At 41.3% G+C, this 13,676-nt stretch overlaps 1 protein-coding gene across 2 annotated transcripts in view; it reads right to left on the reverse strand.

The window, feature by feature from the left end:
- Positions 1-442: 442 nt before the first annotated feature.
- The window catches only part of RBM27 (RNA binding motif protein 27), a 179,563-nt gene continuing 166,329 nt past the window's right edge, over positions 443-13,676 (reverse strand). For both annotated transcript variants that reach the window (XM_077473000.1, XM_077473001.1), the window contains one exon: positions 443-5,642. In XM_077473000.1, the coding sequence (XP_077329126.1) occupies positions 5,559-5,642 (84 nt within the window). In that variant the 3' untranslated portion in view covers positions 443-5,558. The remainder of the gene's footprint in view (positions 5,643-13,676) is intronic.

Here is a 13,676-nt window from a genome sequence, read left to right on the forward strand (position 1 = left end):
TTGTAACTAGGGGACTGACTGTACGGATTTTCTCCTAAAGTTGAATTAAAGCAGAACTTCACCTAAAAAAAATAAAAAGTTCTGCTTTTCCACCTCCCCTACTACCTTTGTAAACTTTTATTTTGTTTATGGGCGCAGGTACCTAATTTTCACAGGTACCTGCTCCCTCTGCCGCAGGAAGTCACAGCTGGCTTCTCACAAGTAAGATGCTGGTGTCAAGGACCTGAAGACTGGTGAAGACAGCACTGGATCCCTGGACTGGTATAGGTCTGTTTATTAAAAATGCAGCAGCTACAGTAGCTGTAGCCATTGACTTTACATTTTCTTATAAACGACTGTAGCGCTTCTCCTAATGTAAGTTTTAGATTCAAAATTGGCCCCAGTTCTATTAGACCAGAACTTTACAAAACGGCCCACCAAATAAAAAATGACACAACACAAGTTTAAGTTGTAAATTTTTTGGTGTGGTTCTTGTTATATCGAATTCAGAGTTTGTGGGATGACTATATTGATGTGTTTTTTTTTTTTTGTTTGTTTTTTTAACCAGTGTTTTTTTTTTCTTCTCTTTTTTACTTGTTATTTTGTCCGTCTTGAACCACTGAACCATGTCTCTTTATTGCAAAAATGAACATGCCTTAAGAAATTCAACGTGTAAATTAATAAAACATTACATTGGATGATTTTTAAACGTATAAACAGTTAGAAAATCAACAATATTGCCTATTATACTATGACACAAGTTCACCATATTGTAAAAACTATAATACATATATAATACATAAGAAGAACCAAAACGCCACCCATATGATCATTTTATCAAAATCTCTATGTTTGTATTCTTTAATCTTTCTGTCCATGCATCTCGGCCAATTTTATTATCAACTATGAACTAGCAGGTCTGTTGTAAGATTCATTAAGGCCTCACTGTTCTTTTCATATATTTAGAAGAGTAAAAATCGGAGAACTAAATTATGAAGGTCAAAAATGTTTTTAAATTTGTGTATATGAGTTTTTTTTTAAAACAGACTGTTCACAAAAGTACATTTATGGTGTAGTAAACTGAATTCAACACACTGGCATTTCTTTATTAGAGGGGTCCAGGAAAACAGTGCTATGAACAGTTAAGGTAAGAGGTATGATTCTATGCCCTAAGACCTGACTTTAGCTTTTCATTAGGGACAGCATTATTGTAAACCAAGATAGGAATATGCCTGGCATGAGGTGCATTATACATAAGGCACAACTGCAATACTAAAACTGGTGTTAAACAGCTCATGTAACTGCTTTGGCCCAATAGTTTAAATGAACAAAGGACTCTCCATTTTAGTAAATAGGCCATATGGGTTACAGTATTGATACATTATCAGTGTGATTAACCAAGATGTAATTCAGCACTGACAAATGCATAACACAATTAAACCATAATCAAAATACCCTGGCAAGACAAAGCTAAAGACTCACCTCTGAATCAGCCTGTCTCCCCTACCTTGCCCTCTGTTCTGGGACTGAAGCCTCCATAATACTCCTGAGTATTCTACACATCTGAGATTGTCAAGTGCCTGTTCCCTACTCACAGCACTCAGGTTCTATACCTTTAGCCCTACATCACTACAGGACTCAGCAGTCATGTAGGACTCCGGTTCCATACCCTGCAGTCTATATCACTACAGGACTCAGTAGTGATGTAGGGGACTGTGGAGGAAACTACAGCACACAGACAAATGCCAAAGAATTTTAAGTAGGGGGCAGGATTTGTAACAGGGAAAAAAGGTAGAAGACATGGACTGCCAGAGAGGTAAATACAAGAGCTCTTCTATTACAGGAAACCTGCATTTTTTTTTTTTTTTTTTTTTTTTAACAGACTGACACAGTCTCTTTAAAAGAGCCTTTAGTGCAATCATTTGGGATAAAAGGAGAGTCTAAGGATACATGCATAAATATTAGTTTGTGTCCACCCATGTAATCCACTAAATTTAAGAGTGCTTGCCACAATTTTGGCTCTGTTTGCCAAGGAAATGTTTAGTCCAGAATATGGGGTGAACACAACACTTATTTATATAGAGACAAGGCAGAAGACCTCAGCACAAGATCTTGGCACTACAATAGAGGTTTAGTAACAAAGATACTTGAAGTCCCCAAATGGATGCTTGGTAAAGTGCTCCTTTAAATAGTTGGCATAGATAAAAGGTGATTGTTAGGGGGGGGGAACTAGAAAAAAAATTCAGAAAAAAAATTCAGAGAAAAAAAAAAAAAAAAAAATGAAATTTTAGGCAATTTAAACTAAAGTATAAGAACAGAAACTAAATCGGGGCCATTCTCTTGACAAAAATCTTACAAAAATCTAAATATATAAATGGATGGTTTCACCAAGAAACCTACAATTTATGTAAGCCTGACACATGACTACCCCATCTTAAAGCGCACATTTAGCATTACACAGCATCTTCTAAGTTTTCCAGAATTAAAATGACAAAGTAAAATAAAAACAACCCCAAAGCAATGTTTGAGGATTGTTCACTGTCCAATATGAAACCGTTAAGTGACTGGAAGAAAAAAAAAAAAAAAAAAAAAAAAAAACTTTTGCCTGGTGCTAATGTGGCCACCTTTCGACTCACAAATTTGGTCTTCTTCCTCACCACTTTTGGTACAAAAATAAAACATTTCTGGGCATATATTCAATAAGAATTTTAGCACGCAGAAAGGAGAAAGTTATGTACAAAATTATACATCTTAAGAAAACATCTGTACACAATATATAAATCCTTTGTCTCCCTCCCAATTTCCACATATAAAGGTCTCTGCATCAACATGACAACAGTGAAATGTAGGTAACGTTGCGGATGAGAACCGACTGCTGGCTTTACTATGGTCCTGAAAGGAAACTCCAGTTTTGCTGGAAATTAAAACTATATAAGGTCATGGTTTTTCATTTTCTGGTAATGTCTGCACAGAGTTTAAAGTCAGATTATAGGCATCTCCAGTATTCACCCATTATTTTTAGTGAGATACTTGAAAAGTATGCTGCATGATTAAAGGGATGCAGTGCTATTATAACACAGAAACCTTTTATCACGTAGCCCACACTTTTAGTGCCATGTACAGGCACTGAGGAAGAGAGGCAGGCAAGATCTACAATAAAATGTCGTTCTAATACCTGCAATTTATATAGCCAAGCTGGAGAATAATTTTTTGTCCACAACAAAACTGGAGTGTCTCCTTAAACAATTCATTCAAAGGTTTGGTCTGCACAAACTGGATATTTCAGCCTTTGGCATATGTTGGCACGTTGAACAATTTCACTCTAAGACTGGGAACACACTGGCTTCATCTTGAACAATTGAAGCTTTGTAAATGCTGTACACATTGCTCTCCAATAGGGCAGCCCCTGTGTAGAATGAATAATTCTGCTGGCCAGAATACTTTGCTCTTGCCCGACATTACATCTCACACTCAACTTGGAGTCTCACATACTTCTCTTGCCCCAACCCATAAGTGCCCAATTCTTATTTCTCTACTCTCCATAAATAAAAATAAATACCCAAAAAGGAGAATGAGCCTTCTTTTTAGCACTCTTGACTCAAGGTTGAGCAGATCTGAATGCACAAAGGGCTTGCAGTTTGTGAGGTCGAGGGGGTGTGGGGGGTAAAAACAGGAGGCTGATCTGCAGTTTTACACCCCACCCCGACCGCCTGCCTGAGCATTAACAGCCAGCTGCTCATGACTACATTGCCTCCGCACTGCCGGACAAATACCTCTGAAATATGATCCAAGTGTGAATCGCATTGCAGAGGAGTGGCAGTGCCTGCAACACTTGTGAATGAGACCAAACACAGATGTGACAATCAGAAGCAATACAACTTGCCAACATCCAGCAACTGAATCAGTTTGGTAGACCAAACCTTTATAATAATGTACATGATAAAGATTCTTCATGCGTTTAGGTGAACCCAGCTAATTATCAGATTAAAGTACACCTTTATGAAAGATTTGACAATCCCCCACTGCCTCTCCTGATTAAATATAGTCCACCATTACTGTGCAATGTAATGTCATACAATTATCTACTAAAAATAAACAAAGGCATATTGTCTGCTTGTTCTATTAACAAATCCTGCTAACTTCACAGATATACAGAATGCTTGGTAATGAGTTCATAAACCAGGACAAAATTGGTCAGGTATCAACTAGAACTTTTTCAATGAAAACAGGTCAGGCAGGAGGATTCAAAACACAGAAGTACAAATTATCTTGTAAAATTGCTGACACGTTTTTGCACACAGCATTTTTACTGGCAAAAAAAAAAAAAAAAAAAAAAAAAAAAAAAAGGAGTAAACTGACTAATATGGGCTGAATTTCACATAAGTGTTTTCCAGTAAATGGAGGGCTAAACTGTGCATTAAACAAGGACAAAAAAATAAATTTCAAAAGAAATTTCATGTGTAGTTTAGCTAGGCTTGGCAGGTCACATTCTCTAGATCTTGCCACAGGTACACAGAAAGAACTAGTGTTACTAACCAAGGCATGGGACTCTACTCACAAACCTAACACATAAGGATAAAGATATATATTTCAGATGAGTAAACAGATTTAAAATTTACAGTCACATAGCTGAAAATAAAAGATCTTTGTTGCAGTATTAAAGTTTTGGGCCTATAAGTTTGGACAGGTCATCCAGGGTACTTTCTGGGAAATCTTTAACCAGAATTTTGGTGCAGGTCTCATTATTAAACTCAATTTGTAGCAGCACTGGCTGATCAAAGTTTGTGTTTTCTATGTACAGGTACCATAACCAAGGACACAACTGTGCAAAGCACAGCAGCCTTTGTCAGCTACCTCTGTTACAAGTTGAGGCACCTTTCAATAAAGATGTGAGCCTGATCATCTGCTATTTCTAAGATAACCAGTGTTCTGCTTTTACAAAAATATTACTAATGTACCGGGCACCAGAAGATTGGATTTGGGAAACACTGCTAGAATCTTTGCTGCCTTTTTGAACACATGGGTAGCTGTCTGTAGAACAAATGGCTTAAGAATATAGGTTTTTGCTTCCAGTTCTTCACTGGAGTGGGAACATGTGTTGATGTGAACTGAGAGGTATATGGTTCTACTCCTGTGCCTATAAGTAAGGACCAAGCATCTGCATATTCATAAAGGCATTGGATTTGAGAGGATAATTAAATTAATACTGAACTAAAGTGACACTATACAATTAAATATTTAGGTTCTACTCAAGTTGTGTCAATTTTAATCTTAAAAAATAAAACTATGCATTTTAAAGACTTTCAAAAATATTTCACTCTACTCTGTATATAGGACCACATTCACAAAAGAAGGAAAAAAAACAAAAACGCACACACACGCACGCACGCAGTCTTTTGCCTTTGGCTTTCATACAAGTGTGGCTTATTCACAATTGATTCACATTCTGCAATAATGTGGAGAGAGAGGGGAAAGTCTTCCTTGAATCAGACTCTGCTTTCCATTTGTGTTTTCATGGTAAAGTTCTGCAAACACTCTTTAAGAGGGAAAAATATATTATGTACAGTTCTGCTGGTTCTTTATCTCCTCCAAGACCGAGACTCATTTTCATCCTCGTCTTCATCATCATCTTCATGAAGAAATGGATCTGATGTTTCAGCCTCCTAAAATAAAGGTTCTATGCTTAATAAAAACAACCAGCACATTTTATATCATATGTACATACTGTATGTAAAAAAAAAAAACTTTTTTTATTTTTCATTTTGGGCCTGTGTTGACAGGCTTTGAGCTTGTATAATGGCATAAGTTTGAGATGCTTCTGAGAGCATTCAGACATTGACAAGTGCACGTGGCATGCTTCATGCAGGGTTTTGTATTCATATAGAATTGTGTGGCAATGCAAAATCCGTCAGGCAGGAGCAAAAGTCTGTTAAGCTGTTATTTAGAAACAGATGTTTTAAAGAGAATTTATATAGTTTAGTAGGCACATCCTTTCAGTTATTGAAATGTTTAATTTAAAAGCGCAGTTTCATTTTGCAGTGTTGCCATGTATTCAATGAAAGGTCATTTCTATTGTCAGAAATGGATGTTGCACAACAAAATCTGCATCAAAGTCAATTGTAGTTCCAAAACATCTGGGGGTGCCAAGGTTCGCCATCACTGGTCTATAATGTCTTTGTATACTGTAGCTTTAATAATAACAACCTTTGTTGAAAACACCCGGAGGAGGTATAAACATATGTTTTTGGCTATATAGCACAGGCATGATTGTCATGTGTCCACATCTTTGTGTCCTCAACTACTTCCTGCCCACTCTATAGCCAAAAGACGGCTACAGCGCGGGCTTAGTTTCCGGGGAGGGCATCCACGGACGTCCACTTGTTATCACGCTGGCCAGCTGATCACATAGCGAGGTAAAGGGCCAATCACAGCGGCCCTTTACTATGTGATCAGCTGTGTCCAATGACAGGATGTAAACAAACCGGTTATTGGCTTTTCTTTCCTCACACTGTCACGATAGCCTCACGATAACCAGCTGGTGTTAAAGGGAGGGAAAAGCAGTCACGGGCAGGTGTAAGGAAAGGAGGAAGAGGTGTTTATCTTAAGACAGGGTGCTCAGATGTAAGTCTTATATTCCTCCTAGAATCGGAAAAGGTTCCAGTGTTTCCAGCGGGTGTGGTGTTCCTCCTCCCTTTCCCCCAAGGCAGCTGTGAGCTGTTCCATCCGCTGAATATCGCAAATCCTCGCAAACCACTGTGACACTGTCGGTGGGGACTGCTGCTTCCACACGTGTGAGCAATTAGGATATTATATGAATAGGTGAGAGATTTTCGTATGGGCTCATCTCCCAGGCATAATTCTTCAAACTATGTCGCCTGTCTGAAAACTACCAATTTCCGGGAGGGATTTGAGGAAATGGGTGAGTTGCAACAACTTACATCTACCCAAGATGGAGGATCTAAGCCCAGGGTACATGCTTGAAGGGTCACACCACTGTGAGGGACCCAGAAAAGAAGAGACTCTAATTAGACACTGGTCCTGTTTGGGCCAGTAGGATTTGACGGAGATATCCGGCACAGATAACCAGGGCACAGATAACCAGGGCACAGATAACCAGGGCACAGATAACCAGGGCACAGATAACCAGGGCACAGATAACCAGGGCACAGATAACCAGGGCACTGATAACCAGGGCACTGATAACCAGGGCACTGATAACCAGGGCACTGATAACCAGGGCACTCCCACCAGTGTTGCCAATTCGTGCCTACTTAGTGTCGTCTACCAGTGCCACCCATCTAACTAGGACTTTTTTTTTCTTCAAAATGTTTTTTTTTTTTGCGTTTGTTTAGCCAAAAAATTAAATAAAAACCCCAGTGGTGCTTAAATACGACCATAAGAAAATAGGATTTTTAAAACAGCTTACCTGTAAAATCCTTTTCTTTGATGTACTTCACGGGACACAGAGCCATAGTGCTTACTATGTGGGTTTAATAGGCCACCTTCAGGTGCTGGACACTGGCACACCCTAAATTAAAAAGTGCCCTCCCTATATAACCCCTGGTGGAAGTACCTTAGTTTAGTAGCAAAGCAATACATGTGTATACCAAAGAAGGGAGGGACCTCTGTGCCCCGTGATGTATCACAAAGAAAAGGATTTTACAGGTAAGCGGTTTAAAAAATCCTATTTTCTTATCGTACATCATGGGACACAGAGCCATAGTACTTATTATGTGGGATGTCCCATAGCAATGCCAACTGAAGGGAGGGAGACACCAAAAGTAGGGCACCAAGAGACCAGAGAACTCATACTCCAGCCTGCAATACAATGCACCCAAAGGCGCTATCTATCCTCATGACCTCTCATCTACTTAATAAAATTTGGTAAATGTGTGGACTGAAGACCAAGTTGCGGCCTTGCAGGTCTGAGCCAAAGAGGCTTGGTGATGCACAGCCCAATAATCACTAACAGCCCTGGTGGAAAGTGCTTTAATATGAAAAGGAGGAATTTTCCTCTTTAAACCATAAGCTTGAACAACCACTTGATGAATTAATTTACAAATAGTAGATTTCAACGCTGCCTGTCCTCTTTTAGAAACATCTGGCAACACAAACAAAACATCTGTTTTACGAATCTGAGCAGTCACTTTCAAATAGACCTTGACCACCCTCACTGCATCAAGAGAATGTAGTGATTTTTGCTTCACGAGGCTCTGGAAAAAAAGGCGGCAAAACAATATCTTGGTTTAAATGAAAACCGGATACTACCTTCTGTAGGAATTTAGGATGAGGTCGTAATACACCTTATTCTTATGCAGAATCAAATAGGGCTCTTTACAAGAAAGAGCAGCCAACTCTGATACTCTTCTAGCAGAAAATATGGCAACCAAGAAAATAGGTTTTTGTACTGTTTTTGTGCCGTAAAATCCTTTTCTCTGTAATTCACCGGCCGACACAGCTCCTCTGTAACCAAAATGGGTTGTCAGTCCTATCACTGGAGATTACTAGGCAAAGTTGTAATACAACACTTCAGAACCAGGGGGTGGTTCCTAGGCTACAACCCCCACAGCCTGCCCTAGCAAACTCAGTACATCAACAAGCAGTATAACTTAAAATGAGAAAAAGGAGGGGCCGGTGCTGTGTTGGTCGGTGAATTACAGAGAATAGGATTTTACGGCGAGTACAAAAAAAATCCTATTTTCTCTTATATTCACCGACCAACACAGCTCCTCTCTGTAACAAAATGGGACGTCCCCAAGCAGTGGCAAATGAGGGGTGGGAAAACAGCATAAAAACTTCATCCACCATGGCAAGTGGGAACTAGTGAACTAAACCCACAAAAAAAACAGCAGTGTGTAGAAAAAACACCACCATATAACCTGGTATCCTCAACAGGAGTGATCCCCAAGACCCCAACCAAATCGCGGAAGTAATGCAACAGTGTATTAACATAACAGTACTGCGTTTTTACTGAAAAAACAGGCAAAAAAAATAAAATAAAAAGGTTGCATATTTAATTGCAACTATACGGCTGCATGCAAAACTTTGCGGCCAAAACAGGCATCCGCAGATGCACCGACGTCTACCTTGTAGAACTTGGTAAACGTATGGACAGACCACCAGGTCGCCGCCTTACACACCTGAGCGACCGACGCTTGGTGTCGAAAGTCCCAAGGTGTTCCGATTGCCCTTGTAGAGTGGGCCGTGACCGGAAAGGGGGGCACCTGCCCCTTCAAGGAGTAGGCTTGTACTACAATCTGTCTGATCCACCTGGAAATGGTGGCCAACGAGACCGTCATGCCCTTCTTTGAACCAGCCACCGAAACAAACAGTGAGTCTGACTTCCGAAAGGGAGCCATGGCATCCAAATACACCTTCAGGTCCCTAACCACGTCCAGAGCGTGAAGGGCCACCTCCTTGGGGTGCTTCGGCTTAGGACACCATGATGGTAATACAATGTCCTCATTGATATGAAAAGCCGAGACCACCTTCGGTAGAAAATATGGTTGCGGACGCAACACCACCTTATCTCTGTGATGACCAGATAGGGCAACTTGCAAGACAAGGCCGCCAATTCCAAACCCTCCTGGCCAAAAACTCCCGGCGGACTCCCGCTTTAAGGAGAGTTTTTCTAGGTTGAGAATCCAACCTAGGTCTTCCAGGTAACTGACTGTGGTGACCAAAGTTTGGTTTAAGCGGGCTACCGATTGATCAAGAGTAGATCGTCCAAGTAGGCTAGTATTGTTGTTATACCTTTGGCCCTTTACCTGGCTAAAAGAGGAGCCGGGATCTTTGTAAACACTCGAGGTGCAGTAGCCAGTCCGAAAGGTAGAGCTACAAACTGAAAGTGACGATTTTCTACCTCAAAGCGTAGAAATTTCCGATGAGCGGGAAAAATCAGCACATTTAGATAAGCATCCTTGATGTCGATTGAAGCTGGAAGTTCTCCCCCTTGTAGGAAGGAGATTACAGATCGAATTGACTCCATGCGAAAGGAACGGATGTTTAAAAAACAATTTAGATGTTTGAGATCTAAAATAGGTCTGCATCCCAGTTTGGTTTTGGAACTATGAAGAGGTTTGAATAAAAACCCAACCTCACTCTTCCAAAAGGACCTCCGATATTACCCCTTGAGATAAGAGATGATCCAGAGCTAGAAAGAGGGACTTCTTTTTCATTGGATCTTTGGGAACGTTTGATCTGAGAAAAAAAACGAGGATACGGGAACGCTCGGAACTCTAGTTTGTAACCTAGAGAAACTGAGGAAGCATGTTCCTGCCAGACTATTGAAAACTGCAGAAGCCTCCCCCCCCCCCGCCCAAGCGAGCGGGGGGCGTCCCTTCACAAGGAGGCTTTCGCATTTTGTTTTGTGGGCTTCCTCCCGCAGGTCCTCTTTTGGCCCTGGGACTGACAGAGGTTTACCTCCAGAATCTAACAGTGGAGGCCGTCGAGACTGCCTGGAGGAAGCTGCACCTGGCAATGAAGAAGATGTACGTCTAAAAAGTAAACTGTTTAAACTTTTCCTTAACTGGTAAAAAGGGAACTTTTCCCATTAGAAATTCTTTGGATATGATTTATCCAGATCGCCCAGAACAATCAGTCACCATGAAAAGGGAAGCTGGCCAAAAGCTTTTTGCATGGCGCTTCGGCTGACCAATTTTTTAACCAAAGGATTCTACGCACATGTACCAGCCCTAGCATAAGCCGTGAGGCTTGGAGAATAGAATCTCTCATACAGTCTACTGTGAAACACAATGCTTCTGATATACTGGCCAAATCCTAGGCCTGCTGATCAGGCATAACTTTGAGTACATCTGTAAACTGGTCCATTAAGGACAGATACTCCGATCGCTGCCAGCACAGGTTGAATGGCTGAACCTGCGAGTGAAATATAGTTCTTAAAAAGGAATTTGAACTTCTTATCTGTTGGATCCTTTAACATCTGAGCATTGTCAACTGGACAAGTCAGGTTTTTATTTACAGAGGATATAGCAGCATCAATTGCTGGAATTCTTAATTTTTTTTATAAAAGTCTTCCTCCGTAGGATAAAGCATAGAAAACATTTTTGGAGGGAAAAATTGTTTATCTGGATGCTCCCTTAGCCACGAATGGATAGAAAAAGAATGACCAGACTGGGGAGGCTTTAGTGAACCCAAACCAGACGTGGGCTCATCAACTTATTGCACTGAAAAAGTAGAGTGGACCAACCCAGTAAGATTGTACCAACAATCTTTCCTGTGGACCTGATATGTCTGTATCAGGTTCCTCAGATGCAGAGACGGTAGCCTCTTCCTCATCCTTAGAAGGCAAATCATCTTCTCTTGGTCCTTAAATGAGGGTCCTGAGCAATGGACCCGCTACGCTTAGCCCCAGTCTGGAAAGCAAAGAATCAATTCTTTGCTCCAAGCTTGAAATGGTTGAAGAAAAAAACCTCCTGGGTAATATACATAGGGGCTGCAGTGTTAAGAGCAGCTGCAACACTTGCCCCTTCTGATCGCTTACTCTGGTCAGCCATATCACTCTCAGGGGATGATGACATCTTTTTAAAAAAGTTTCTAGGCTGCCGTGTGACTGGAGTATTCTTACTAGAGCCCCTTTTTGAGGTGTTTTTTACCCCCCTTCCACTCATAGCCCAATGCACAAAGCAGAGGTACTACCCTGTTTCCCCGAAAATAAGACCTAGCGTGACTGTCGGTGATGGCTGCAATATAAGCCCTACCCCGCAAATAAGCCCTAGTAGGTCTTTTCAGGGTAGGGCTTTTTTTCGGGGAAACAGGATAGAGCTTATTTGGGGGGTAGGGCTTATATTGCAGCTAGGTCTTATTTTCGGGGAAACAGGGTACCAGAAGGAATGCATCAACTACATGAACAATAGTTCAGCTTAATTGCTGCTATTAATGCTCAGCCTGAGGCCTGCATCACCAAACCATTTAAAAACCACCTCTGCTCCTGTGTCCCTGCAGCAGCATGGACAGACACAATGGTGCCTTTTTAAAAGCCTCCCTTCCAGCGCTGGATGTTGCAAGACGCCAACGTGGCGCTAAGCCCACCCCCCTCTTTTCCCGCGCTGCTGACCCTACGGGGGATCCCAGGCAGAGGCAGGCATGGCGAGGGGGAGCTGGAAGCTGCTGAGCGGCATCCATTTGTGACTTTTATTTAAAATGGCGCCTACACATTGAGCGTCTGGTGGGGAGAGGACCCCCCCCCCCCAGCCCCCAGGCTTACTAGAAGACTTGCTGTCATTCGGAGGAGGAAGAACTTTCTGCTTCATGGATCACATTGTGGCTTTCTGAGAAGCATGAGTCACGCAAGTGCTCAATACAGCCCCCAGTGGTGACTACATAGGCTTGACAACATTTACAATTTTAAAGGAGACATAAGAAAACTTAGAAAAATTTCTTAGAAAACTCCACTTACCTTTACCACCGCAGGGTTTTCTGTGGTTAACCAACAGACCCAATCTTCACCCTTCACAGTGGGTTCTGATGAACCTTCAGGAGCTGGGGATCCTAGAGGAAACCCACTATCCTGGGCCTGCAACAGCACTCTGCCAGTAAAAACTGTATGGCCTCACTACCAAAAAGTACTAGATCCCAGGGTCCAGCTCTCTAAAAGTGAAGCATTCAGACAAAACCTTGTTTCTTCAGATATGAGGCCCGGGCACCATTCAATTCGGCCAAAAGAGACATTTTGAATGGATCCGGTCAGCATGGCTAGCCCCAGCAAGGATTGCTCCAATGGAGCTCAGCACAGGACATCACTCGTGACCAACACCTTAGACACTGGCGAAAAAACTGAAGTACTCCCACCAGTGGGAGGGGTTATATAGGAAGGGCACTTTTTAAAGTAGGGCGTGTCAGTCTCCAGCACCTGAAGGTTGCCTATTAAACCCGCATAGTAAGTACTATGGCTCTGTGTCGCGTGATGTATGATAAGAAAGCTCTTTGTGTGGAAAAAAAAAAGAAGATAAAAATGTCATATGGGTATAGTGTTGCATGACACAATTGTCACTCAAAGTGTGAAAGCACTGAAAGCTGAAAATTGGCCTAGGCAGGAAGGGGGTAAAAGTGCCCAGTAGGCAATTGGTTAAAAGACAATAAACACTAGGGAAAATTAAAAATGTAGATGACTGCCTCTAGAAGTTCATGTATGACTAGACAACCAAGAGGGAACACAGCAACAGTACATCAGCAGTATATGTTGAAAGTTGTACATTTTTAACAGCGTATGCAAGGCAGTTCCTTGTAATTTAGAACACATTGGAGGTTCCTTACTAAAAGCAAATCCAATTTTTCACTGCAGGTGCACTTTAAAGGGCAGTGCAGTCTGTGTAGATCCGAGGGGGACATGCAAGGAAAAAAAAAAAAAAAAAAAAAAACAGCATTTTAGCTTGCACATGATTGGATGATAAAATCAGCAGAGCTTCCACTCATTTCAGATCTTCCCCTCCGATTTACAGCAACTGAACTTTCAAGTGCACTTGTAGTGCAAAGTGGATTTGCCTTTTCGTAAATAACCCCCATTGATGCTAAAGCACAGCACATCAGAAAACATGGTTGAAACACACAATCACCAGGTGCTGTGAAAGAGAAGCAAATAATGTAACCATTTGTCTATGTACATAAAATAACTTTAGGCTAACTTATGAGGAAAGTGGGAAGAACTAATAAGCTCAGCATCTGAGGCAAAAAACATT

This window comes from Lithobates pipiens, unplaced genomic scaffold (assembly GCF_037356315.1).
Source record: "Lithobates pipiens isolate NorthernLeopardFrog02 unplaced genomic scaffold, aLitPip1_a1.2 Scaffold_8, whole genome shotgun sequence".
NCBI lineage: Eukaryota > Metazoa > Chordata > Amphibia > Anura > Ranidae > Lithobates > Lithobates pipiens.